This window comes from Typopeltis vanoorti, chromosome 2, assembly GCF_054136105.1.
Source record: "Typopeltis vanoorti isolate ZY-2024b chromosome 2, IOZ_Tvanoo_1.0, whole genome shotgun sequence".
Taxonomy (NCBI): domain Eukaryota; kingdom Metazoa; phylum Arthropoda; class Arachnida; order Uropygi; family Thelyphonidae; genus Typopeltis; species Typopeltis vanoorti.
Window position 1 is genome coordinate 180,667,580 of NC_143550.1, and position 26,065 is coordinate 180,693,644.

Genomic DNA, 26,065 nt, shown 5'->3' on the forward strand with positions numbered 1-26,065 from the left:
ATCACCACATACCGATACTGGCACACCACAGACTGATAACATGAAATTAGTGAATATTACCTGAATAAGGGAATCCCCGGAACAGGAATATTTTTCTCTTTTGTGACTTTTCTCCCTTTAAGGTAATTAATCCTAACGCGAAACTGACATCAAAGGCAGGTTATTAAAACGTGCACATGATTAGTGCGGTATTAACAAAAGATCGTGCGACCGAAAGATAAAAGCATAGCTGAAAATTCAGTTGAAATGCTAACTCTCTTCAACCGAATTCCATATGTGAAACTGCCATAACATTCATTATATATATATATATATATATATATATTACTTAGTTTTAACACGTTCGGTTGAATCTTATTGCTGCCTTGGGAAATTGAACTCACATACATCTAATTAATAACAATAGTTTTTAGTTAGATACTGTGTTAGCCCATGCAACATATGGTTTTGTTTCAGTCTATACAGCATAGTTTCTGTATGAGGGGACATATGATTCATTAATTAGTGTGTTTTTATCCCAGTTGTCTCTAATTGCGCTATTTGTTGAGAAATATATTACACAGACTCCTCATACCTTATTCACTAGCATAATAAAAGTACTTGTTTTTATTGCCTCTCCAGTATAGTGGCTGTTAGGGAGGGGTGTTGTTTACCACTGCAAGCAGTTACCATCTCCACACATGAACTTGTTTAAGCTTTTTTTCATCTGTGAAGTATATGCGAAACTTTTATTGGTAACAGAAAACTAGCTCAGATGACAGTGATAATATAAAACGAGTTTTGATATGTATATAAAGTCAATATCAACAGTCCCTGATTACGGACGCCTGATGAAAGGGACAGGAAGATTTGGAGCTTCCCTGGAGAGCATTCGAAGTAAATACAATTAACCACTGCTTTGAAATGAAACATATGAATAAGCAATATTTAATATTCATTAAGCGCAGAAATACCCAGGAAGCAAAGTTTGCGAACCAACACCAATGTGTGAATTTTTGCATTAAAATATAAAAAATAACAAAAAAGAAATAATAAATAATAAAAGTTAAATACATTTCTTTTAAAATAAAAAAAAATCTACTTAGTCTTAAACGTTTAAATTTGTTTTCATTATTTCACGGCCCCCCTCAACAAAACCTACGGCCCCCAAGGGAGCCGTGGCCCACAGTTTGGGAAGCGCTGTTCTACAAGTCTACAAGATTCCTTGACTAAATTGAATAACTGTTGCAATAGATTTGGTATTGAGATCAGCAATAACAAGAGAAAAACAATGAAAATAGGTAGAATTGTTGAAAATGTCAACTGTGTTGTGAACAGAGAACCTGTGGAACTAGTAAAACATTTCAGCTACTTAGGCACGATTTTTACTGAAGATGGTAAATTAAATATGGACATAGACTACAGAATCAATAAAGCTGGTATAGTAGGAAGTCAACTGAATAAATTCATATGGAATAAGAGAGAAATTAGTCAGAACACTAAATTAGCTGTATACAAGACAGTGTTCAAACCAATTTTAACTTATGAATCTGAGAGCTGGGTCAGAAGTAAAACACTTGATTAAAGACTAGAGACCGCAGATATGAGAGTCCTGAGAAAGATTAGAGGCGTGAACAGATGGCATCAATGGCAATATCTTATTAAAAATGAGGATATTAGGAAAGAACTTGACATTGTCAGCATCCAGGAATGCATTAGCATAGCTAATCTCAGGTAGTATGGTCACTTAAACAGAATGGGCACGGAAAGATTAGCAAAAAAGTGTTCGCTACCAGGTTGCCAGGAAAATGACCCTGAGGAAGACCAAGATATAGGTGGATTGATACGGTACAATGTGCCTTAGACGATAGAAATATAAGATAGAAATGATAATATTGGAGTCTTGACAAGTAACAGACTGATTTGGTGGAAAATTGTTGATAGGAAGTTAGTAATGATGTACATTTTTCATGTAGTGCTATCATATCCTGTACACCCCTTTTGGGTACATGTCAGGAATTTGATGATGATGATGATAAACTTTAACTATTTAAAATTTATTTTCTTCTTTTATTTCTCTTTGCTGTAAGGTCACACTAGCTCTCAGTAACATGATATCAGTAACTTCTCTTCGTCTATGTAAGCTAGTGCTACCTCAGGAGCCTGAAACCTTTCACTGTGACTGCTTGACTTTGTCTTAGTCAGTCAGTTCTTATTGTCCTTCTTTTTGCATCTATTCCTGTATGTCGTCATCATTTGTTTTCTTACAGCCTTGAATTTGTTGTAAGTTGAAGATTATCACCATTTTCCTGAGTAATTTTTTATTCATTGTCATCTTCAGAAAGTACCTTTATCCATTATCTTGCCAGATTTTGTGGTTGTCTCATCCTATGATTATGTGCTCCAGTAACATCTTTAAGGTCTCTAGTCTTTGGTCATGTGTTTAACAGCAATTTCTTTACCATATTTATCATACCATTTCTGTCATCCTCTGCATTAAAAAGCTTGCAACAATATTTTTTTTATTGCTTCAAATGCACCGTAGTTCGGCTGAATGTAGCGATGTGACATTATGAGAAAAAAATTGCACTAATGTCACCAGTTTTCAGTTTATCCTCATCACAATAACATGCTGTATTATCAGTGAGCAGGATTGCTTTTGCTTGGGTGGAAGAGGGGGGTGACATTTAGCAATTTCCAGAAACTTTCCTGCTTAAGATCTATTGAAAACTCTTGTTTTTATAAGAAAGTGCAATAGGAGCTAGTTTTTTTGACTTTCCAGTAAATGTGAACTGCAGTCTATGGTTACCAGTAGTGTTAATCAGGAAAGGCCCCAGGGTTCAGTGGAGTTCACCCAGAATTTCTTATTCCTGCTTGAATATGAGATTATGAGAGAATATGAGATTCTTGCTTGAGGGTGTACGAAAGAAGACACAAAGAGGAAAGATAGTGTGTGTGTTGCCTAGGTATGATAGTGACAAGCTGAGTAGAAGAGCGGTGATATTGAATGACTTAATAGTGAGAATGTTTCAGAAGAGAGGATTGGAATATGTAGATGCTTGGAGTGCATTTGAGAACAGAGAAGAATTCTATGTGAGAGACATCTTGCATTTAAATGAGGTAGGACGTAGGTATCTGGAGAGATTGCTGTTCTGAATGAGTCACTATGTCCCAGTGTGGATGGTAGCAGGGGTGGCCTCTTGTGGAAATGGTTACTTAAGAGAAGGGGGGGGGGGCGACATCAGGTAACAATGAACTCAGTGGAGTCTAGAGGGGATAATGCTGGGTATAGAAACCATGGCATTTTTATGCTTTATACTAATGCCAGGAATATTGGGAATAAAGGAAAGGAATTGGTGGCACTGATGGCATCATCCTGGCTAAAGATTATTGGGATCACCGAGAAGTGGTTGACAGAAGAGGATATAATAACAGGAACAGAAGTTGCTGGGGTACAACATTTTTCAGCAGGATAGAAAGGGAAAGCATGGTGGTGGAGTACTGCTTATGATAAGTGAAGACTTGTCCTCTATGAGTGGAGGCTTTGGAAGGCAGTGACACTAATGATTTTGAAAGCATATGGTGTGAGGTAGAGTTGGGCAAGACGGGATATTTAGTGGGGTGTTGCTACAGACCAAGGAGCACAGAGGGTGGGGACCAGGAGATGTTGAGACAGTTGAGCATTGCAAATGCAAGAAGAATGATTGTTATGGGAGATTTTAACTACAGCAGTATAAATTGGGGAGAGGAAGATGCATGTAGCAATAAGGGAATGGAATTTCTAGAATTCTTGAGGAACAAATGTCTTAGGCAACATGTAACAGAGGGAACAAGAGGTTCAATAGTTTTGGATTTAGTTATAGCATCAGAAGAGTTGATAATAACTGAGATGACATCTCTCCCACCAGTTGGAGGGAGAGTGACTATATGGTTTTGACTTGGAAAATGAATAAAAATGCAGGAGTATCAAAGAGAAGGGAATGTATGTGGAATTATAAAGCAGGTGATTATAATAGTCTTAGACGTCAACTTAGAAGTTATGTGGAGGGAGGAATTGGAAGGCCGGGATATCATTAGTGCTTGGGAAATTGTGAAAGAATATTTGTTAGCAGCAATAGTAAGCTGTATTCCACGAGTGAAGAAGAGGACAAAATTTGGAGTGAAGTGGATGACAAACAATATTAAACAGGAACTGCATGCAAAAAAGAGGCTATGGAAGAGAGATATATGGAGACAGGTGAAGAGCAGATGCATGAAGAATATAAGACACAGGCCAGGAAAAAGACTAGTATGGTAAGGAAGGCGAAACTGGAATATGATATGAGATTGACCCTATGATCTGAAGAAAATCCTAGGGAATTTTTTAGCTATGTGGCCAATAGGAGGAGAAATGACTGTGGAAGAATGACATTGTGGGATAAAAATGGGAATAGAATGACTGATGCAGAAGACATAGTGGAATTGTTCAATGAACACTTTATTGGAGTATTTCATTCCAACTGGAGTATTCCAACTCCAGTTGGAAGGCTTGGAGTGTGTTACGGAAGCTAGGAGGTGCCCACGATGGTGATTACTAAAAAGACAGATATTACACCAAATCAAATTGCTAATCATATTATTAAAATCTCGAGATGCCAACATGACAGAAATCATACCGTCAAAGTTAGAAGAGAAGCCATAGAATTAAGGGGAAAACTAGAAAATGAATCAGAATATGCAAGACCTTTCAGCAACGAGGAAACAATGCACTAGCCGATACAAATATGGGAAAGGCCCCAGGGTTCGATGGAGTTCACCTGGAATTTCTTATTCATGCTGGCAAAAACACCAAAAAATGGCTCGCCCACTTCTTTTCAGAAATAGTGAACACTGATCTTGTTACTGAAAGAATTCAAATAGCTAAGATAATAACTCTTTCCAAACTTTCCAAGTTTGGAAAATCAACTGACGACCCACAAAACTATCGACCAGTCGCATTACTAAGTTGCGCATATAAGCTACTGGAAAGACTGTTGTATAACTGCATAAGCAACACCATTTTTGAACACAAGTAGGCTATAGGCTTAATTGTAGTTGTTGTGACCAGGTTCTGGCACTGACAAAAATTTTTGAAATTTGGGAAGCAGAGATGGAATGTCAAGTACACAATCGGTGTAAATATCTTGGAAGAGGTAGAGGAGATGAGAGATCTGGGAGTGATTGTAGACAAAGACCTAAAATTTCGGGGACATGTTACTAAAATTGTGAAGACAACACAGCAGATAATGGGAATGATGCAGAGGACATTGACTTGTAGAAGTAAGGATGTTATGGTTCCTTTGTATAAGACTTTGATCAGGCCACATATGGATTACTGTGCACAGATCGTCACCTGATTTTCAAAAAGATGAAAATGCATTGGAAAAAGTTCAGAGGCGATTGACTAAGGTGGTTTCTGGTCTCTGGAATGTAGAGTATGAAGACAGATTGACAAAATGCAATTTACAGAAATTGGTGGATAGGAGGATGAAGGGGGGGGGGGGATATGATCGAGACATATAAGCTGTTAAGAGATTATTACCAGATTAATGTTGGGGAGGTTTTGCACAGAATGGGTAAAGATAGCAGGAGAACAAGAGGTCATCCCTGGAAGCTGTATAAGTAGGGTGTGAGCAAGGGAGTGAGGAGCATGTTTTTTGCATGGAGAGTGGTGAGTGATTGGAATGCATTGCCCTAAAGTATGATGAGTGCAGAGACAGTGAATATATTTAGGGTGCAGTATGATAAACTGCATGTATAACAGTGGACCTCCCACGATGAGTCTTTGACTCCATGGTGGTTTTTATAATAATATTAATTAAGATTTTTTATCAGTTTTTAATGAGTGTTTTTTTATCCCCAAAAAATATTTGTTGATAGATATTATTTCTGGAAAATATTCGATGTTTCTAAACATGGAATATTCTAAACAATGCTTAGAATATTCAGAAACAATAGTTATAAAATGTGACAAAAATTAAATAAATGTTCACTGCACCTATATAACCTGCGAGAGTTGGAAGCTCCAAAACATAAAAATTAGGTCACGACTCCGACCAATAGAAAATAACATAGATACACCCAAGACAAAAGCCTCCACTTTTCTCACAAGTTCTGAAGATGATATACAGTTGAAACTGCTCGGACTCATTACTCCCACCCCTAATTGTGAAAAATTGTGAAATACTTTGTGTCAGTCCCCGCAATTCTCCCACATCAGTCTCCATGTTTCTATTCCCCCCCGTTTCCTTTCAGTCATACTTTAGTAATATCACCATACACTGGATGCCACTCAATAAGATGACAACCAAAATTATTCCTTATATTCTTCATATGTCCATATCTTTAAAACATCAGTAATGCCCTAAAAATTGAGTAAAAAACCTTTCATCATAAAATGGGTTACTTCTAAACAAAAATATGCAAAATAGCCATAAAATTAATATTCATCATCATCATCATCAAATTCCTGCCATGTACCCACAAGGGGTGTACAGGATATGATAGTACTACATGAAAAAATTACATCATTACTAACTTCCTATCTATAATTTTCCTCCAAATCAGTCTGTTACTTGTCAAGACTCCAACATTATCAGATCTTATATTTCTATTGTCTAAGGCACATTGTACCGTATCAATCCACCTATATCTTGGTCTTCCTCAGGGTCGTTTTCCTGCCAACCTGGCAGAGAACACTTGTTTTGCTAATCTTTCTTCGCCCATTCTGTTTAAGTGACCATACCACCTGAGATTAGCTCTGCTAACGCATTCCTGGATGTTGACAATGTCAGGTTCTTTCCTAATATCCTCGTTTTTAATATGATACTGTCATTGATGCCATCTGTTCACGCCTATAATCTTTCTCAGGACTCTCATATCTGCAGTCTCTAGTCTTTGGTCAAGTGTTTTACCTCTGACCCAGCTCTCAGATCCATAAGTTAAAACTGGTTTGAACACTGTCTTGTATACAGCTAATTTAGTGTTCCGACTAATTACTCTCTTATTCCATATGAATTTATTCAATTGACTTCCTACCATACCAGTTTTGCTGATTCTGTTGTCTATTTCTATATTTAATTTACCATCTTCAGTAAAAATCGTGCCTAAGTAGCTGAAATGTTTTACTTGTTCCACAGGTTCTCCTTTCACAACACAGTTCACATTTTCAACAATTCAGCTTATTTTCATTGTCTTTGTCTTTTTATTGCTGACCTTCATACCATACTTATTACAATAGTTATTCAATGTATTCAAGTAATCTTACGGACTCGTAGTGGATTTATTGATAGGTATAACATCGTCTGCATAAAGCAAAAAGCTGACCTTAACATCTCCAATTTTGATATCATGTTTAATACCACTTTCCTTCATAATATGATCCTATAGATAATGAATAACAGAGCGGATAATGTATATCCTTGTCTCACACCAGATTTAACATTAAACCATCTTCCTGTACTTCTTTCAATTCTAACTGCTGACTTACAACTCAAATAAAGACTAAGTATTGCTTGATATAATGCCCCATTGACACCATATAACTGTAGCGTATTGAATAGCTTCTCTCTTGGCACCTTGTCATATTCCTTTTCCAAATCGACAAAACTTAAATACAGATCTTTGTTATATTCCCATGCTTTCTCAATGATTTGTCATAAAGTGAAGATCTAATCCTGACAGCCTCTATTTGGCCTGAATCCAGCTTGTTCTTCACCAAGCTTTTCTTCCACAATTCTTCTCAACCGTTTCTCAAGTATACTTGCATAGATCTTGCCAGGAACACTCAGTAGGGAAATACCTCTGTAATTCTCACATTCAGTTTTATTTCCCTTTTTATATATGGGTACTATGAGAGCTCTACTCCAATCATCGGGAATTCGTCCCTCTGTACAGGCTTTCTGAACTATGCAGCGCAGCCACTGTAAGACTCTTATACCACCATACTTCAGCATTTCTAGTCGAATATCATCTACTCCTGCTGCCTTTCCACATTTCAAGCCTTTGATGGCTTTTTCTACTTCAAGTATGGATGTGTATTCCTGACTGCATGCCTGGTCAGTGTTTTTTATCACTGTGCTGTCATCACTGCTTGTTTCATTTAGCAGTTTTTCAAAGTAATTACTCCATACTTCAAGGATATCTTTTTCTCCTGTTTTCATTTCACCTTTATCATCTCTAATTCCTTTTACAGCACTCTTTCCTCCATTCCTAAGCTTCTTCAACAACTTCCAGAATATTTTGCCACCTTCTTGATATTTATTTTCTATATTCTTGCCAAAGTCCTCCCATGACTTTTGTTTAGCTAGTTTTACACAGTGTTTAGCATTCTTGCATTTGTCTCTGTATTCTCTAAGAGCACAAACTGACTTATTTGCCAGGAACTTTTGATATGCTTTCTTCTTTTCTTTCACTGCCTCTTTAACTTCCTGTGTCCACCAGGGAGTTCTGATTTTTTTTATCCTTACAGACAACCTCACCACATGCCTCTCTGGCAGAATCAATGAATGTTTTCTTTAGAGTTTACCACTGAATCTCCAAGGTTTGATATATGTTAGTCTTTGTATATGTTAGTCTACAGTTCACATCTGAGAGCTGCTCAACTTTTATTCGCTTTAAAACTTTATTACATGCTATTCTTTTCAATATGAAATTCAATTTTATCCTGCTGAAGACTAAATAGTGATCACTTCTAATTTCAAATCCTCTGTACACTGTGGTGTCCTGCACCAGGGAGAAAACATCACTATGAACAATAACACAGTCAATGAGACTTTTCTTATTCCTTGCCTCTTCTCTCCATGTGAATTTTTGCACATTTTTATGTTGGAACATGGTGTTAGTAATAACCAGTCCATGTCCTGAGCAGAAATCCAACAGATATTTGCCATTATTATTAGCTTTGCTCTTTTCTCCAAATTTTCCCAAAGTATTTTTGTATGTCTGGCAATTATTTCCTACTCTGCTATTCAGATCCCCAACAAGGACCAACTTTTCCTTTTTCATTGTGTCAGTTGCTTTTTCTAAAGCCTCAAAAAATTCCTCCACTTCTACCTTAGTAGAACCTTCTGTGGGACCATAGGCACAAATAAGTCTCATTGTCCAGTTCCCCATTCTCATATTTGCCCACATTACTCTACTTGAGACTGACTGCCATTCAAAAAGATTAGCCTCACATTTTGTGTTGAATACTATGGCTACTCCTTCTTTTCCTTGATTGTCATTGCTTGAATATAACATTTTGTATTTATTGCTCAGAAAGATCTCACCAGTTTTTGTCTTTTTTGTTTCAGTCACCCCTATTATGTCGATCTGGTATTTATCTAATTCCTCAGCTAGCTCCATTTCTTTGCCATTCAGGCTTCTTACATTGATAGTAACGATCTTTAACTCTGGTGATGTTGAGTTAGGGTTTGTTTTCAGATTTAATATTTTGTTTATAAAATTTAATTTAGCATGCTTTGGCAAAATTTCAAACTGAAAATGCGGTATTCGGTGCTTCAGCTAAATCATGGTTTACCACATCCCTTGTTTGTTCCTTAATGATTTTATCTTGTTTGCTGAAGTCCTTTTTTAAAATTCTGTTAAACAGTTATCAAATTATGTCATCAAAATTTAGGTGTGAATATCCATTTTTGAAATTATTTATTGAGATTTGTCTTCACATTTAAAACATGTTAATCTCTTAAGAAAGTTAAGTCTAATATCATAATATCTTAATTATTTAAAATAAGGGGATATTAAATCCCACATTGTTTTAAAACTGAATAAGAAACTCAAAGATCAGAATCAAAGAGTTTCATGACGAATATAGTAATTATAAAAGTATCGGCGACTACTAGCGTAAGCTAAAGCACGTAGTCCAAGTACGTAGTACAAACTAGGGCATCTCAAAGCAAAGGTGGAGAAAGTTTTGATCGCAATTCTTAGTATTTTCCATAAATTAAAACCCATTTCCTAGGAGATTATGATGTTATACATTATGGTGGGAGGTCACTACCCAGACCGGTTTCAATCTATATTGCGATCTCATCAGTGAGTAGCTAGACCAAAATAATACTAAGGATATAGCAAAAAGAACTTATATACTCTGCTATACGAGTTGTCAAAAAAGGCGCACCCATAAATTATTTAAAATAAAGAGCCAATAGGCTTCATTTCAGCGATGTAAAAATTATTTAAAGAACTTTCTCCACCTTTGCTACGAGTTGCCCTAGTTTGTACTACGTACTTGGACTACGTGCTTTAACTTATGCTAGTAGTCGCCGATACTTTTATAGTTACTATATTCGGCATGAAACTCTTTGATTCCGATCTTTGAGTTTCTTATTTGGTTTTAAAAGAATGTGGGATTTAATATCCCCTTATTTTAAATAATATTTACATCACCGAAATGAAGCCTGTTGGCTCTTTATTTTAAATAATGTCTTAATATTCTAAAATTTTGATATTTGCTTTTCCAGGTTATGTTTATTTATCGTTAACCAAAGAAACAGATAATGCAGGAAATGTTGTTTGAAAACAAGGTACTCCAATAATAAGTGTTATTGATGAATCCTTCAATGATTTAATAGTAAATACTAAAATTATACAATTTGACAGCTAGAGATTGTGATGCTGTTGATTTTTAGCAGTTAATCAACTGCTTTGTTATTTAAATTCTTATTTTAACCATACTACCGCTCTCTCTCTTTCTCGTACAAGTCTTCTGATATTGCATTAGGCAGATTGTGAAATTTCATTTTTTATTATTTAAATCAATATATATTTGTAGTTTATTAGTGATCACCTGCTTTTAAAATTATGCCAAACCTTTTGCTGTTACTTAGATAATTTTTCTATATTCAAGTATTTTTGATTTTAAGAATAAAATTAGGTCAGCATTAAAAATACAAAGACAATGAAAATAGGCAGAAACACTGAAAATATCAACTGCATTGTGAATGGAGAACCTGTTGAGTAAGTAAAACATTTCAGCTACTTAGATATAATTTTTACTGAAGATATTAAATTAAATATGGAAATAGACAACAGAATTAACAAAGCTGGTATGGTAGGAAATCAATTGAATAAATTCATATGGAATAAGAGAGCAATTAGCCAAAACACTAAATTAGCTGTATACAAGATAGAATTCAAGCCAAGTTTAATTTATGGATCTGAGAGCTGGGTCAGGAGTTAAACACTTGACCAAAGACTAGAGACTGCAGATATGAGAGTCCTGAGAAAGATTAAGGGCATGAACAGATAGCATCAATGGCAATATCATATTAAAAATGAGGCTATCAGGAAAGAACTTGCCACTGTCAGCATTCAGGAATGTGTTAGCAGAGCTAATTTCAGGTGGTATGGTCACTTAAACAGAATGGGAGAGGAAAGATTAGCAAAATAAGTGTTCTCTGCCATGTTAGCAGGAAAAAGACCCAGAGGAAGACCAAGATATAGGTGGATTGATACAGTAAAAAGTGCCTTAGAAGATAGAAATATAAGATCTGATAATGTTGTAGTCTTGACAGGTAACAGACTGATTTGGAGGAAAATTGTAGATAGGAAGTTAGTAATGATGTAGATTTTTCATGTAGTACTATCATATCCTGAACACCACTTGAGGGTATATATATCAGGAAGTTGATGAATTCTTGACACATTTTTTGTTGAATTACTTGCAGCAAGGAAATGGACTCAACAAGCAGTTATGAAGAAAATTTAGATGAGGATTTTTATCAGAAAAGAAATAAGAGAAAAAAAACAGCTGAAGTAGAAATAAAATCTAAAAAAAAGCAGAAGGTAAGGTTTTTGTATATTATGTAAACTTGTCTGTCAGAGGTAAAAATTGAAATAAATATATTCTCTTTTAACTTTATTTCTGTACATTTCATTCAGTTTGTAAGTGTAGGTATAATTACTACAGTAAAAGGCATATTTATTTTTATTATTATTATTATAAGAGACCTCCAGGGAGTCAGGGACTATCAATGGAGGTCACATTTCATTCACACTGTTTGTACTCCTAATTCCCAAAGGCAAGCCATTTCAGTCACGCACTGCTCTATAAGAGAAAAAATATAGCTGTCTTGACTGCATTCATTCTCAACAATGGGATGCCATCTCATTATTTCCTCCCACCTAAATTTCATGTACTGGTATCCTGTAAGACCCTTTCAAAAGTTTGTAAATCTCAATCATATCGTCATTCTTTCTCCTGCTTGCTAGTATCTGCAAATAACAAATTCTCAATCTCTCTCTTTATAATCTACATTCCACAGTTCTGAGGTCATCTTTAACACTCTTTTGCACCCTCTCCATTATATTGACATCATCTCAGAAACCAGGAGACCAAAACTGCACACACACAGTAGTCCAAATGAGGTCTTATGAAGGCCTTGCAAAGAGGCAAAATGATTGCCTTATTCTTATATGTGTGCATTTCAGCATTGGAATTGTTCTCTGAGATTATATTTGCAATTTTTGCTATATGGTCCCAGGACTTCAACTTTGTATCTACTAAAAACTCTCCTAGCTTGGTCACTTTCAGTACTAACACTGACTGACATTGAACTGTCAGTTCAGTGTTAACTAGCATTGAACTGACTGACATTTTCACATTCACCACACAATTCCAGCTTATTCAGATCATTCTGAAAGTTACCCTCTCCCCAACCTTAGCATCATCAGCAAATATCTGTATATCTCCTGTTAAATTTTTTTGGAATTGTTCTCTGAGGTTATATTTCTCTGAGGTTATATGTCATTAATGTAAACATGGACTAAGAATGGACCAACATGAATGGCAAAATTAAATCTTTTTTTCCCATTGCACTGTAAGATACCTGTGAAACATAAGTGAAAATTTTACTAATAAACATCAAACTCCCCCCCCCCCAGTTAGCTTTCTTCTTATCCCAATGGGTAGTTTATGATCCAATCCCAATTCTTCCTACTTATGTAACAGCCTTCCTTGCTGAATCCTTGAATTCCTGGGGTGCAGCATGAAATACATTACAAACATCTGCACTCGGTCTGGTTTTTTCGGTGGCAGAGTACTGTGCTCCAGTCTGGCTCAATAGCTCCCATACTAAACTAATTGACCGTCTGCTTAACAACACAATGCAACTTATATCTAGAACCATAAAAACAACTCCTGCTTATTGGCTTCCAGTGCTGAGTAACATAATACCACCAAATCTATTAAGGTGTGATGCTCTATTACGAGAATATGACAAAATACTCAGAAATACCTATACATAATGACATATCAGAACTACAGCTTAACGGATTGAAATCAAGAAAGCCCCCTCTTCATGAAGCTAAACATCTGAAAATGACTAACTATAATACCAAAGATCAATGGAAACAAATGTGGAGCATAAATAGTAATGCCAAACTCGAAATTTGGTTTGATAGGCGCTGCCTCAACATCCTGGGTATGGAATTGAGCCAAAAGACATGGATAACACTGATCAGGATTTGTACTGGCCATGCAAGATCTGCAAGCTTTCTGTACAAGTGGGGGGAAATTCCCTCACTGGAGTGTGACTGTGGACACCTGAACCAATCAATCCATCATATTTCCACTGAGTGCAATCTTTGTGCATGTATAGGTCAAAGAAGCGACTTCCTGGAGGTGACACCACCTGTTATAGACTGAATCAGAGAACTTGATCTTAACTTATAAGTCTTTGTTTGCCAAAAATGTAACTGCCTATGTTTTATTTTAATTGTTTGTCATTTACATTTTTTATTTACCTTTTACATATTTGTACTGATTTATGTACATGCACTCTTATAACTGTATGTAGATTGCCATACGATAAATAAATAAAATATCTGAGAACTGATATTTCAGCAATGGAAACCTAGTTTTTGTAGGTGGCATTATATAGCTTAATCCAATTTCATCACAGTTACATATTTGTTCGATACTAATTCATTTTCAATAAGTTGATGAAATTTTGTTTTAAATTCAAGAAATTCCTCAAAACTTGCTGATCACTTTTCTCTATAAAAAAATAAGCCATCTTATTCTGTATCATTTTTTTAAGCCAACCTATATTATCCATGAAATCAAGAGTCCCTTTAGTTAAATTCCTTTTAGAAAATTAGATCTTTCTCTTGCACTATAGGATCTGTTATGGGAATGCCAGCGTGAACAGAGCTTTACTCCCATTTTTGTATTCACGTTTCTTCATAGTTTTAGTTGTATTTATTCCATAATTCAAGACTATCAAAGCACCACTTCTCTAACTCACTTTTCTTCTTTCATTTACGTACAATAATTTTTCCCCCATGTCAGGTTCAGATACAATTCTTTGAATTGACTTACCTTTTTTGATTTTTTAAAAACTAGCTTTTGCAAAGTTGAAAGGACCAGTTTTTCCCTCTCATTTCACTTGCCATGTAAACATTTTTTTAAAATAAATCACAGCTTGTACAGTTTTCTAGTGTAGATGACAAACAGGCTAACAAACAGACAAACCAGTACTTTCAAGCACTGGTAGCATTACCTTTGTCTGTCTTTGTGATAATGATATCATGATTTGCTTTTAATGATTTTATGGCTGCTAGTTGTCTTTTGGTGGGATCTACATACTTTGCCATTATTCAAAATGTTATCCTAACTTTAAACACTTTCCTCAGCCATCAGAACATACAACACAAACACATACAATATACCATTGAAAATGCTGTTAACAATGTAGATCTTTCAAAAAAAGTCCGATGTTGAGTGTAATATGTATGCATAGTGAAATGTGAAAGATGTATTTGTGGAGAGACTGAACAGGAGACGAGGATTTTTAGGAAGTGTGATATTTTGTTAGACTACGAGTTCATGAATGTGAAATAGACTGAAGGAATGAAAGATAGTGTAAATGAAAGAAATGGAAACAGAACAAAAGCTAGTGAGACTGATGGACTGAAAGAACACAAGAATGTAGAAGTAAATGATAAGGAAGCAAAAGGAAGTATAAATGAGGAAACAAAAGTAAGTGGCAGAACAAGAGGTAGCAAGATATGATTGATATAGAGTGAAATTGTCGGAATGCAAGATTTGATGAAACAGTTATTCAAATTGAAAAATCAAATGAGGAATATGTGTAGTGATATTAGACATTTAGTGGAAACAAATAAAAGTGTGCAAAAGAATAATTCATTTTATTCTTTTGCACACTTTCAATGTATGGAGATCCATTGTTAGCGGATTGGTTAATGAGAGAGAGTCCATAAGGTTTGCTATCCAGGAGGGAGAATGAGCAAGATAATTCATGCTTTAGACATGAGGAGGAAATGAGCAAGAGTTGTGGTTGTGGGGACAAATGATTTACGTTGGCATAAAGAGAATGTAAGTGCAAATATCAGGAGGTTATTGAGGAGAGTTAAAGATAACAGTATAGTAGGAAACGTCAGTGTGTTGCCAAAGTATGGCAATGATTAGTTGAGACAGAGAGCAAGAATCATGAACAGTATGCTAGTGGAGCAGTGTGAGGAGAAGGGAGTACCATTTGTGGATGTATAACATGTATTTGAGGGAAGAATGAAATTATACAACCATGATGGATTGGATTTGAATGGAGTGAGTGAGTGAACTGGAGAAACTGTTATTGTTGGTTCTATGGCTGGCTGTCAGATAGGTATCAGAAAGTTTCTATGGGGATTCAGTATTCCAAAAGTGGAAGGTTGCTAGTGATGTACTGCAGCAGTTTGGGTCCATTGTTGTTTAATTTGTATATTAATGATATTGGGATGGATTTAACTGGAGTGTGCAGCTGTTTGCAGATGATGCAAAATTGGGGAGAGGAATGTTATCTGTTATGGCCTTATAGGAGGATTTGAATAGATTGCATGAATTGGCAGGTAAGTGGAACTGTGAGTTCAGTGTTGCAAAGTGTAAGGTTTTGAGATTTGGTAAGTAATGATGGGATGTAAAGTATACACTTAGTGGGTAAACTTTAATGGAAATAGAGGAGATGAAAGATGTAGGAGTGATGGTAGACAAGGACATGAAATTCAGAAACCACATTACACAAGTTGTGAAGACATCACATTGGATAACAACAATGATGTGGAGGACCCTGACAGGCAGAAATAAAGAAATTATGATGCCATTGTCCATATGCGATATCTAGTAATCTATATGAGGCCTTGATCAGGGCTTATATCGATTATTGTGCACAGATATGGTCACCAAGTTTTCATGGTGACGAGGATATGTTAGAAAGGGTACAGAGAACATTCACAAAGATGATCTGTGTAATGTCGTGTATTTTTTTTATTTTAAATATCTGATCCACACACGAAACTTTCTTCTACTCCTCTTGCCTACACATGGCACCAATGTGCTATAGTGTGTAGGCAAGAGGAGTAGAAGACGGGGGGAATCTGTTCACATTTAGTTTGATCAAATGAGGGTTGTAATCTTTGGTCAAGGCAGAGTGGGGGAAAACTGTTCCAAAGGACAGCAGTATATTGAATGAAAGAGGAGGCAGTGAAGTTGGTTTAGTGAGTTTCAAGGAGTATGAGGATAGATTTGAGAGAATGTAAATTGCATTCTTGTGAATAGGAGGAGAAGCATGGGTGCAATGTATTATGATACAGAATGACATATTTGGACTTTTAGCAAAGTCCAAACATGTCTTTTTGTATCAATTCCTCTTGTTTAACTCACCTGTCACATTATTGGGAAATATGAGCAGGTTATTCAAACATGACCTTCCCTTTGTGAGCCCATGTCTGTATGTGATTCATACCAGCATTTCCAAGATCTTCACTACCCTTGTGCAATAGGGTTACCATGCATTCTTTCCACTCCTTCGGAATCTTCCCTATGCTGAGACTCAAATTAGTCTGGTCAAATGCTATATAATTTGAGCATCCATTCTGATATCCTATCAGTCCCTGTTGTCCTAGGTTGTGTTCTGTATTAGTCTTTGATATCTTGCTGTTGAGACAGAATGGACTTTTATTTTTTATTCAAACCATTTCAAGTCTCCACCAAGCAAGGTGGTACACTGGACAATAAAATTCGCTTGCCACCTAACATATAACCTTTACAAAAGAGACAGATGATAGCTGTGGTCTACTATATAAAGGAGGAGCTGTGATGCATTGAGTGCAAGAGTGGACTAACCCCCTTTTTTTTTTTTTTCCAAATTTTGAGCTTATAACATTAAACTCTAAACGCAATATTAATGAAGTGCAATAATTCAACTTTCTTAAGTCAAAAGTAGATAGCAGCACCAAATCACTTCTTCCATTAAATGTTTTTTTCTGTGCAGTAATGGACTAAAGCATGTTGGTTTACATTTGCAAAGGTGGAATAACCCCATGCTGGGGTTATTCCACCATAGTTAAGAGGCCTAAGGAAAATATCTGTTGCAGCAGATATTTTCCTTCCAGAAACTCAGGAGTTTTTCATCTTATACAAAAGATAAAGGAGGGAGGTAAAAAAAAAATTAATTCATAATAATTCCTGTTTATAAGTATGTACTTGAAATAAAAATACTTGAATTTAATATCATAAATACTGATATTGTTTTTTTAATTATCACTTCTCAATGGTAATTTCAAATGTATCCTAATGATGATTTGCTGTATTGCATAATGACCTTGCCCTCCCCCAACAGCAAAAATGAAAATATTCTAGCTGCATCTGTTATTATAATAGCCATGTTACTTCCTCTGATTTCTCTTATTTCTATCTATAGTACTTGTGAATTTATTTTTTCATCATCAATTTCTGATGTGCATATCCCAAGGGAATGTATAGGATACTGTGATAGTACTACATAATTAAAGCTATGGACATATTCAAACCAACAAACATATTCAAATTCCTTCACAGTGAACGATAACAACCAACCAGAAGCAAGAAACAACAGGAGCCACCAATCGCCTGCAGGTAACAGTAACGTAGTTAACTGTCCATCCACTCTTTAAACAAAGATGAACTCTCGGTACTTAACAAAGGTCTAAATTTTGCTGTAGCGCTCCCAGATCAATAAACAAACTGGAATTTATTTGTAATATTGAAAGAGGCTTAAGATTCAAACCAAATAACATAGCAGACAAAATACGTTTGGAAACCACCAACAGTTTAAATCATAACAAAACAATAACGAGCAACTTAACAAAACACGAATTAACAGCAGTGAAATCATTAAAATCAAATCCAAACATCATAATAACTAGAGCCTATAAAGGACGTGCCACCGTTATTTTAAACCGAACCACCTATTAAGAAAAAATGAATCTGCTAGTCTCGGACAATAATACATACAAACTCGTTAACTACAACTCAACCAATAGAATAAAAAAGAAAACAGAAAAACTACTTAAATCAATTACCACATGGCCCAAAAATACGGTCAAAAAACTATTTCCACACTACACTCATTCCCCAAGAATTTACGGGCTACCGAAAATTCACAAACAAAACACACCACTCCGGCCAATAGTCGAAGGGATAGATAGCCCGAATTATCACTTAGCCAAGAAATTAGCGGTAACACTCAAGGAGTTGGTAGGTCATTCCCCTTCCTATATCAGAAATACACAACACTTCATAAATATTATCAAAGACATTACATTAGAAAAAGATGATTTATTAGTCAGTTTTGATGTCTCTGCCCTCTTTACGAATGTCCCAATCAGTGACACAATCCTTCTTTTACAGAACAAATTCCCTCCAGATATCACGGCGCTCTTTGCGCATGTATTACGTTCTGGTTATTTTGTATGGCAAAACGCTTTCTACCTACAAAAAGAAAGCACAGCCATGGGTTCGCCATTATTCCCTCCCCCCTCCCTATTGCTAACTTTTATATGGAACATTTTGAGCCACATGCTTTAGATTCCTCTCCTTTAAAACCCAAAGTCTGGCTTAGATACGTTGACGATGTTTTCGCTATCTGGTCCCATGGCCGCCAGACACTAGACACATTCCTTAGCCACCTAAACAAACAACACAAACGCATACAGTTCACAATTGAGATTGAAGAACAGAACACACTTCCATTTCTAGATACACTTGTCACACATCTTCCTTCTGGCAATCTTTCCTTCACTGTTTACCGGAAACTGACACATACTGGCCAATATATACACATCTACTCCTACCACCACCCAACACAAAAACTAGGTGTCATTAATACTCAAAAAAACAGAGCTCTGAAGATCTGCTCCATTGAAGATTCACTGAAAGACGAATTTAAAGTTATCAGCAGTACTTTTTAAAGAAATGGTTACAGCCAAAACACTATTAACAAAATTCTCTACAAGACCTCAATAAAAAACTAAGACAAACCAGACTACAATAAAACTATAACCATTCCTTACATTAAAGGGACATCAGATAAAATAAACAGAATACTACAAAAATACAACATCAAAGCCACCTTTAAACCTCCTGCAAAATTAAAAAGCTTACTCAACTCATCCAAAGACCCACTCCCTTCGCTGGCCCACCTTGGAGTATACCGTATTTATTGCACCTGTAGCATACCATATATAGGGGAAACAGGGCGCACAATTCCTATCAGATTAAAAGAACATAAACGACACATTCTTCTTCTGCAGCTTTTCCCACTTAAGTAGGGTTGCTGTTTGTGGTGAGTCTCCTCCACAACCTCCTGTCTTGGGCTGTAGCCACATCCAAGTTCTTCATCCTCAAGTCCTCCTCCACCATCTCCCTCCATCTCTTCTTTGGCCGTCTGCATTTCCTCCTCCCCTGCACATCCATCTGCATGACCTTTCTTCCTACATACTCTTCCTCCCTCTTCATCACATGACCAAACCATCTCAATCTCACCTCCTGTATCTTTGCTCCTAAGTTCGTAACTTTTACGGTTCCCCTTACATAGTCATTTCTCAGACGATCCTTTCTGGTCACACTGTACGTACACCTAAGCATTCTCATCTCTGCTACCTCCATCCTGCTGATGTTATTTTTCCTCAGGGCCATAGTTTCCATAACATATGTCATAGCTGGCCTCACTACTGTCCTGTAGATTTTGCCTTTTAGATTGATCGGCATCCTCTTATCGCATAGCACTCCAGCCATCTCTCTCTCCAGTTCTTCCATCCTGCATCCCACTTCCTTCTCAGCCTCACCATCCTCTTTCATTGTTGAACCTAAGTATCTAAAGTCACTGATCTTCCTGATGACATCTCCTTCCAGCTCTAGATCTGTCTCCTGGTTGCCATCCACATTGCAACACATATACTCTGTCTTACTTCTGCTCAGTCTCATACCTCTCTCTTCCAGTACTTTCCTCCAACTTTCCAGTTTAGCTGCCACTTCTTCTCTTGATTCTGCACACAGCACGATGTCATCTACATACAACACCGTCCAAGGTGCATCTTCTGTCACCACCTCCATCACCATATTAAACAGGAACGGACTTAATGCTGACCCTTGATGCAAGCCAACTGTCACTGGAAATCTTTGTCTCTCCCAGGCAGGTTCAAACTCTTGTCTTCACATTTCTATACATCTCCTGTACCAACCTGACATGTTTCTCCGATACCTTCTCCCTCCAACACCTTCAGACTTCTTGCCTTGGCACTCTATCATACGCTTTCTCCAGATCAATAAAAACCAGGTGTAGCTCCCGTTGCTTCTCTCGAAACTTTTCCCTCACCTGTCGTAACCTCACCTGTCGTAAAGATAGCATCTGTCGTTGATCAACCAGGCACAAAGCCAAATTGCTCCTTTGCAATCTCCACCTCCTTCCTCAGTCTTTATCAAGAACCCTCTCTAGGATCTTCATTGTGTGGAACATCAACTTTATTCCTCTGTAATTCTTACAGTCTTGGGTATCTCCTTTACTCTTGTAGATGGGGACAAGAGTACTTTCCTTCCATTCCTCAGGTATATTTTCCTGTTGACAAACTTTTATGAACAGGTCCCACAGAAGGTCAATTCCCACTTCCCCTAGTGCCTTCCATGCCTTCACTGGGATCCTTTCAGGGCCTACCGATTTTCCATTCTTCGATTTTCCATTATGGCTTCCTTCACATCCACTCTACTAATGTTCTGCACTATCCCCTCATTAGGCTCTCCATCTTCTCTATGAGTCCTTGCATTTTCTTCATTCAAAAGCCCCGCAACGTATATTCTCCATCTGTTTCTTATATACACATCCCTCTTTAATACCCTTCTTCCAGAGTCTTTTATCTGCCTCACATGTACGATGTCTTTTGATGCCTTATTTCTACATTTTGCCAATCGATAAAGCTTTCTCTGTCCTTCCTTTGTTTCTAATTGATCATAAAGGTCTTGATATGCCATGGCCTTCGCCTGTGCAACTACTCTTTTGGCTTCTTGCTTTTTCTCTCTGTATTTCTCTCTGTCCTCTACCACTGTGGACTTGTCCCACTTCTGCTTTGCCTTCCTCTTAGCCATCACTGCATCTTGTACATTATCATTCCACCACCCAACTCTCCTTCTGCTCTCTAATCTTTCCAGATGTTTCACCAAGCACTATTTTGGCTTCTTGCTTTTTCTCTCTGTATTTCTCTCTGTCCTCTACCACTGTGGACTTGTCCCACTTCTGCTTTGCCTTCCTCTTAGCCATCACTGCATCTTGTACATTATCATTCCACCACCCAACTCTCCTTCTGCTCTCTAATCTTTCCAGATGTTTCACCAAGCACCTCAATTGCACAGCTTAGAATTACATTTGAATTATGTCTCCACCAGTCTTGTACACTTTCTAGACCATCCTATATCCTCGCTAATACCTTCTCCCTAAAACGGTTCCTCACACCTTCTTTTAAGCATCATCATCAAATTCCTAACATGTACCCTCAAGGGGTGTACAGATATGATAGTACTACATGAAATATTTAAATAATTACTAACTTCCTATCTACAATTTTCCTCCAAATCAGTCTATTACTTGTCAAGACTCCAATATTATCATAATTAGATCTTATATTTCTATCATCTAAGGCACATTGTACCATATCAATCCACCTATATCTTGGTCTTCCTCTGGGTCGTTTTCCTGCCAACCTGGCAGAGAACACTTGTTTTGCTAATCTTTCCTCGACCATTCTGTTTAAGTGATCATACCACCTGAGATTAGCTCTGCTAACGCATTCCTGGATGCTGACAATGTCAAGTTCTTTCCTAATATCCTCGTTTTTAATATGATATTGCCATTGATGCCATCTGTTCACGCCTCTAATCTTTCTCAGGACTCTCATATCTGCAGTCTCTAGTCTTTGGTCAAGTGTTTTACTCCTGACCCAGCTCTCAGATCCATAAGTTAAATCTGGTTTGAACACTGTCTTGTATACAGCTAATTTAGTGTTCCGACTAATTTCTTTCTTATTCCATATAATTTTTTCAATTGACTTCCTACCATACCAGCTTTGTTGATTCTGTTGTCTGTTTTCATATTTAATTTACCATCTTCAGTAAAAATCGTGCCTAAGTAGCCGAAATGTTTTACTTGTTCCACAGGTTCCCCGTTCACAACACAGTTGACATTTTCAACAATTCTGCCTATTTTCATTGTCTTTGTCTTTTTAATGCTGACCTTCATACCATATCTATTACAACAGTTATTCAATTTAGTCAGGGAATCTTGCAAACTTGAAGTGGATTTATTTAGAAGTATAACATCATCTGCATAAAGCAAAGCGCTGACATTAACAGCTCCAATTCTGGTATCATGTTTAATACCACTTTCCTTCATAATGTGATCCATATAGATAACGAATAACAGAGGGGATAATGTACAGCCTTGTCTCACACCAGATTTAACATTAAACCATCTTCCTCTACATCCTTCAATTCTAACTGCTGACTTACAACTCAAATACAGACTAAGTATTGCTTGATATAATGCCCCATTGACACTATATAACTGTAGCGTATTGAATAGCTTCTCTCTTGGCACCTTGTCATATGACTTTTCCAAATCGACAAAACTTAAATACAGATCTTTGTTAAATTCCCATGCTTTCTCCACTATTTGTCGTAAAGTGAAGAGCTGATCCTGACAGCCTCTATTTGGCCTGAATCCAGCTTGTTCTTCCACAATTCTTCTCAACCGTTTCTCAAGTATACTTGCATAGATCTTGATAGGAACACTCAGTGGGGAAATACCTCTGTAATTTTCAGATTCAGTTTTATTTCCCTTTTTATATATGAAAACTATTAGGGCTCTGCTCCAATCATCGGGAATTCATCCCTCTGTCCAGGCTTTCTGAACTATGCAGTGCAGCCACTGTAAGACTTTTATACCTCCATACTGTGGTCGAATATCATCTACTCCTGCTGCCTTTCCACATTTCAAGCCTTTGATGGCTTTTTCTACTTCAAGTATGGATATGTATTCCTGACTGTATGCCTGTTGTGTTTTTTACCACTGTGATATCAATGCTTGTTTCATTTAGCAATTTTTCGAAGTAATTACTTCATACTTCAAGGGTATCTTTTTTTCTCCTGTTTTCATGTCATTTTTATCATCTCTAATTCCTTTTACAGCTCTCTTTCCTCCATTTCTAAGCTTCTTCAACAACCTCCAGAATATCTTACCACTTCTTGATATTTATTTTTTATGTTCTTGCCAAAGTCCTCCCATTACTTTTGTTTAGCTAGTTTTACACAGTGTTTCGCTTTCTTACATTTGTCTCTATTCTCTAAGAGCAAAAGCTGACTTATTTGCTAGGAACTTTTGATATGCTTTCTTTTTTTCCTGCACTGCCTCTTTAACTTCTTGTGTCCACCATGGAGTTCCGATTTTTCTATCCTTGCAGACAACCTCACTACATGCCTCTGGCTGAATCAATCAGGGGTTTCTTCAAGGCTTGCCACTGAATCTCCAAAGTTTGGTTCCTGTTCTCAAACCCTTTCATTTTTTCTTCAATAATCTTTGTATATGTTAGTCTACAGTTCACATCTGAGAGCTGCTCAACTTTTATTCGCTTTAAAACTTTCTTACATGTTATTCTTTTCAATATGAAATTCAATTTTATCCTGCTGAAGACTAAATACTGATTGCTTCCAATTTCAAATCCTCTGTACACTCTGGTGTCCTGCACCTGGGAGAAAACATCACTATCAACAATAACATAGTCAATGAGACTTTTCTTATTCCTTGCCTCTTCTCTCCATGTGAATTTGTGCACATTTTTATGTTGGAACATGGTGTTAGTAATAACCAGTCCATGTCCTGAGCAGAAATCCAACAGATGTTTGCCATTATTATTAGCTTTGCTCTTTTCTCCAAATTTTCCGAAAATATTTTTGTATGTCTGACAATCATTTCCTACTCTGCTATTCAGATCCCCAACAAGGACCAACTTTTCCTTTTTCATTGTGTCAGTTGCTTTTTCTAAAGCATCAAAAAATTTCTCCACTTCAACCTTAGTAGACCTTCTGTGGGACCATAGGCATAAATAAGTCTCATTGTCCAATTCCCCATTCTGATATTTGGCACATCACTATACTTGAGACTGCCTGCCATTCAAGAAGATTAGCCTCGTATTTTGTGTTGAATACTATGGCTACTCCTTCTTTTCCTTGATTGTCATTGCCTGAATATAACATTTTGTATTTATTGCTCAGAAAGATCTCACCAGTTTTTGTCTTTTTTGTTTCAGTCACCCCTATTATGTCGATCTGGTACTTATCTAATTCTTCAGCTAGCTCCATTTCTTTGCCATTCAGGCTTCTTAAGTTGATAGTACTGATCTTTAACTCTGGTGATGTTGAGTTGGGGTTTGTTTTCAGATTTGTTCCAGTAGCTGACTTTTCGCTGTTCGCCCTGGTTACCCAGCGAAAACAACGGGGGTCTTGTTTAACCGGGCAATGCCCCAGCCGCCATGAAATTTTGTCATGTTGTTCCATCATTTTTTATTTTGGTTTAACCAATAGTAATACAATTTGGTCGGCTAAATCCCAAATTTCCAGCCCATCCTCGTTCGTTCAGTATCCAAGTAGATACCCAACAGGGTGCACCACGAGAAGGTGAGGATTGGACATTAGGTCAGAAGCCCTGGTCGGTTCTCTGCATTCCTTTAAAGGCTATGTGGAAGTCTCCTCTCAGCATAGGTTAAACTATCCTTGCACTATGCCCATACATACATTTGATCTTTAAGACACTCATATGAAATACCATGCGCATACATAAATCTCTAGCACATGAATAGCTTATCAAATAATAAAAACTAGTTTACTCTCATTCTACTCTGATTTGTACTAAAGTCCTAGTATATCTTTGACTGTCCAGTAATTAACAATGATTGCAACTATGTGCGATTTCAATTGATACAAGATTTTACAGTAGCTTTCTAGGATGAACCCTGGTTTTCATGATCTATACATTTCGTGCTTGAATAAAGGGCGCCCACAGGATCTTCTATTCTGTCACTATGGAAATCATCACGTGGGCACGGACCTCTGTATGGAATTTCTTTCCCTTGATACGAGTACTGGATGATGAGATACATAGACAATTTCTTCCTTCTTGTAATTTTACGGCGTTCCTCTTGCAATAGAATACTGAATCGAAATCCCGCACACTTTGCTTCCTTATTGTGTCAGACGGAGATAACTCCAACACCGTCACTTAGGAAAACTGTGCGTTACCTATACGAAGATTTCCTGAAGAAACTCTGAGGAAAAAAAAGCCTTTGGGGGGGGTTCCTAACACTTTTATCTGCATGGCCCCTATCGGTACCTTCTTCAATTTCTTTCCCCCCCCCCCCCCTTACTGTAGTTGATCTCACTCACCAATTAAAGTGGCGTTTTTCTGCCCAAAACATGTTGCGGTTCGCTTGCATGCGACCCTCACGTGACGACGTCTCACTTCGGGAATTGACATTGAGCGATCGTCATTTGTTTAAAGCTAGCCTCTGTACTAATCCCCCTTTTAGAATTTACTTGAATAAGTTAATCTCCTCTTTTCAAGTGTTAAACTAGCCTCTCACATACAAATTCTTATCTCTAATCTTCTTTGTCTTACTTAACCTATTTTTTTTCCCATATCTTTTTTTTTTTGTAATAAGATTCCCTCTTTTATTATTTAGTTAAACAAACAATTTTTGCTATAATTAA

General features: G+C 36.9%; 1 protein-coding gene across 1 annotated transcript in view; it reads left to right on the forward strand.

The window, feature by feature from the left end:
* Positions 1-26,065, forward strand: part of LOC150109704 (uncharacterized) — a 217,264-nt gene that overhangs the window by 76,971 nt on the left and 114,228 nt on the right. The window contains exon 4 of the mRNA XM_090414093.1: positions 11,667-11,784. Within this exon, the coding sequence (XP_090270219.1) occupies positions 11,667-11,784 (118 nt within the window). The remainder of the gene's footprint in view (positions 1-11,666; positions 11,785-26,065) is intronic.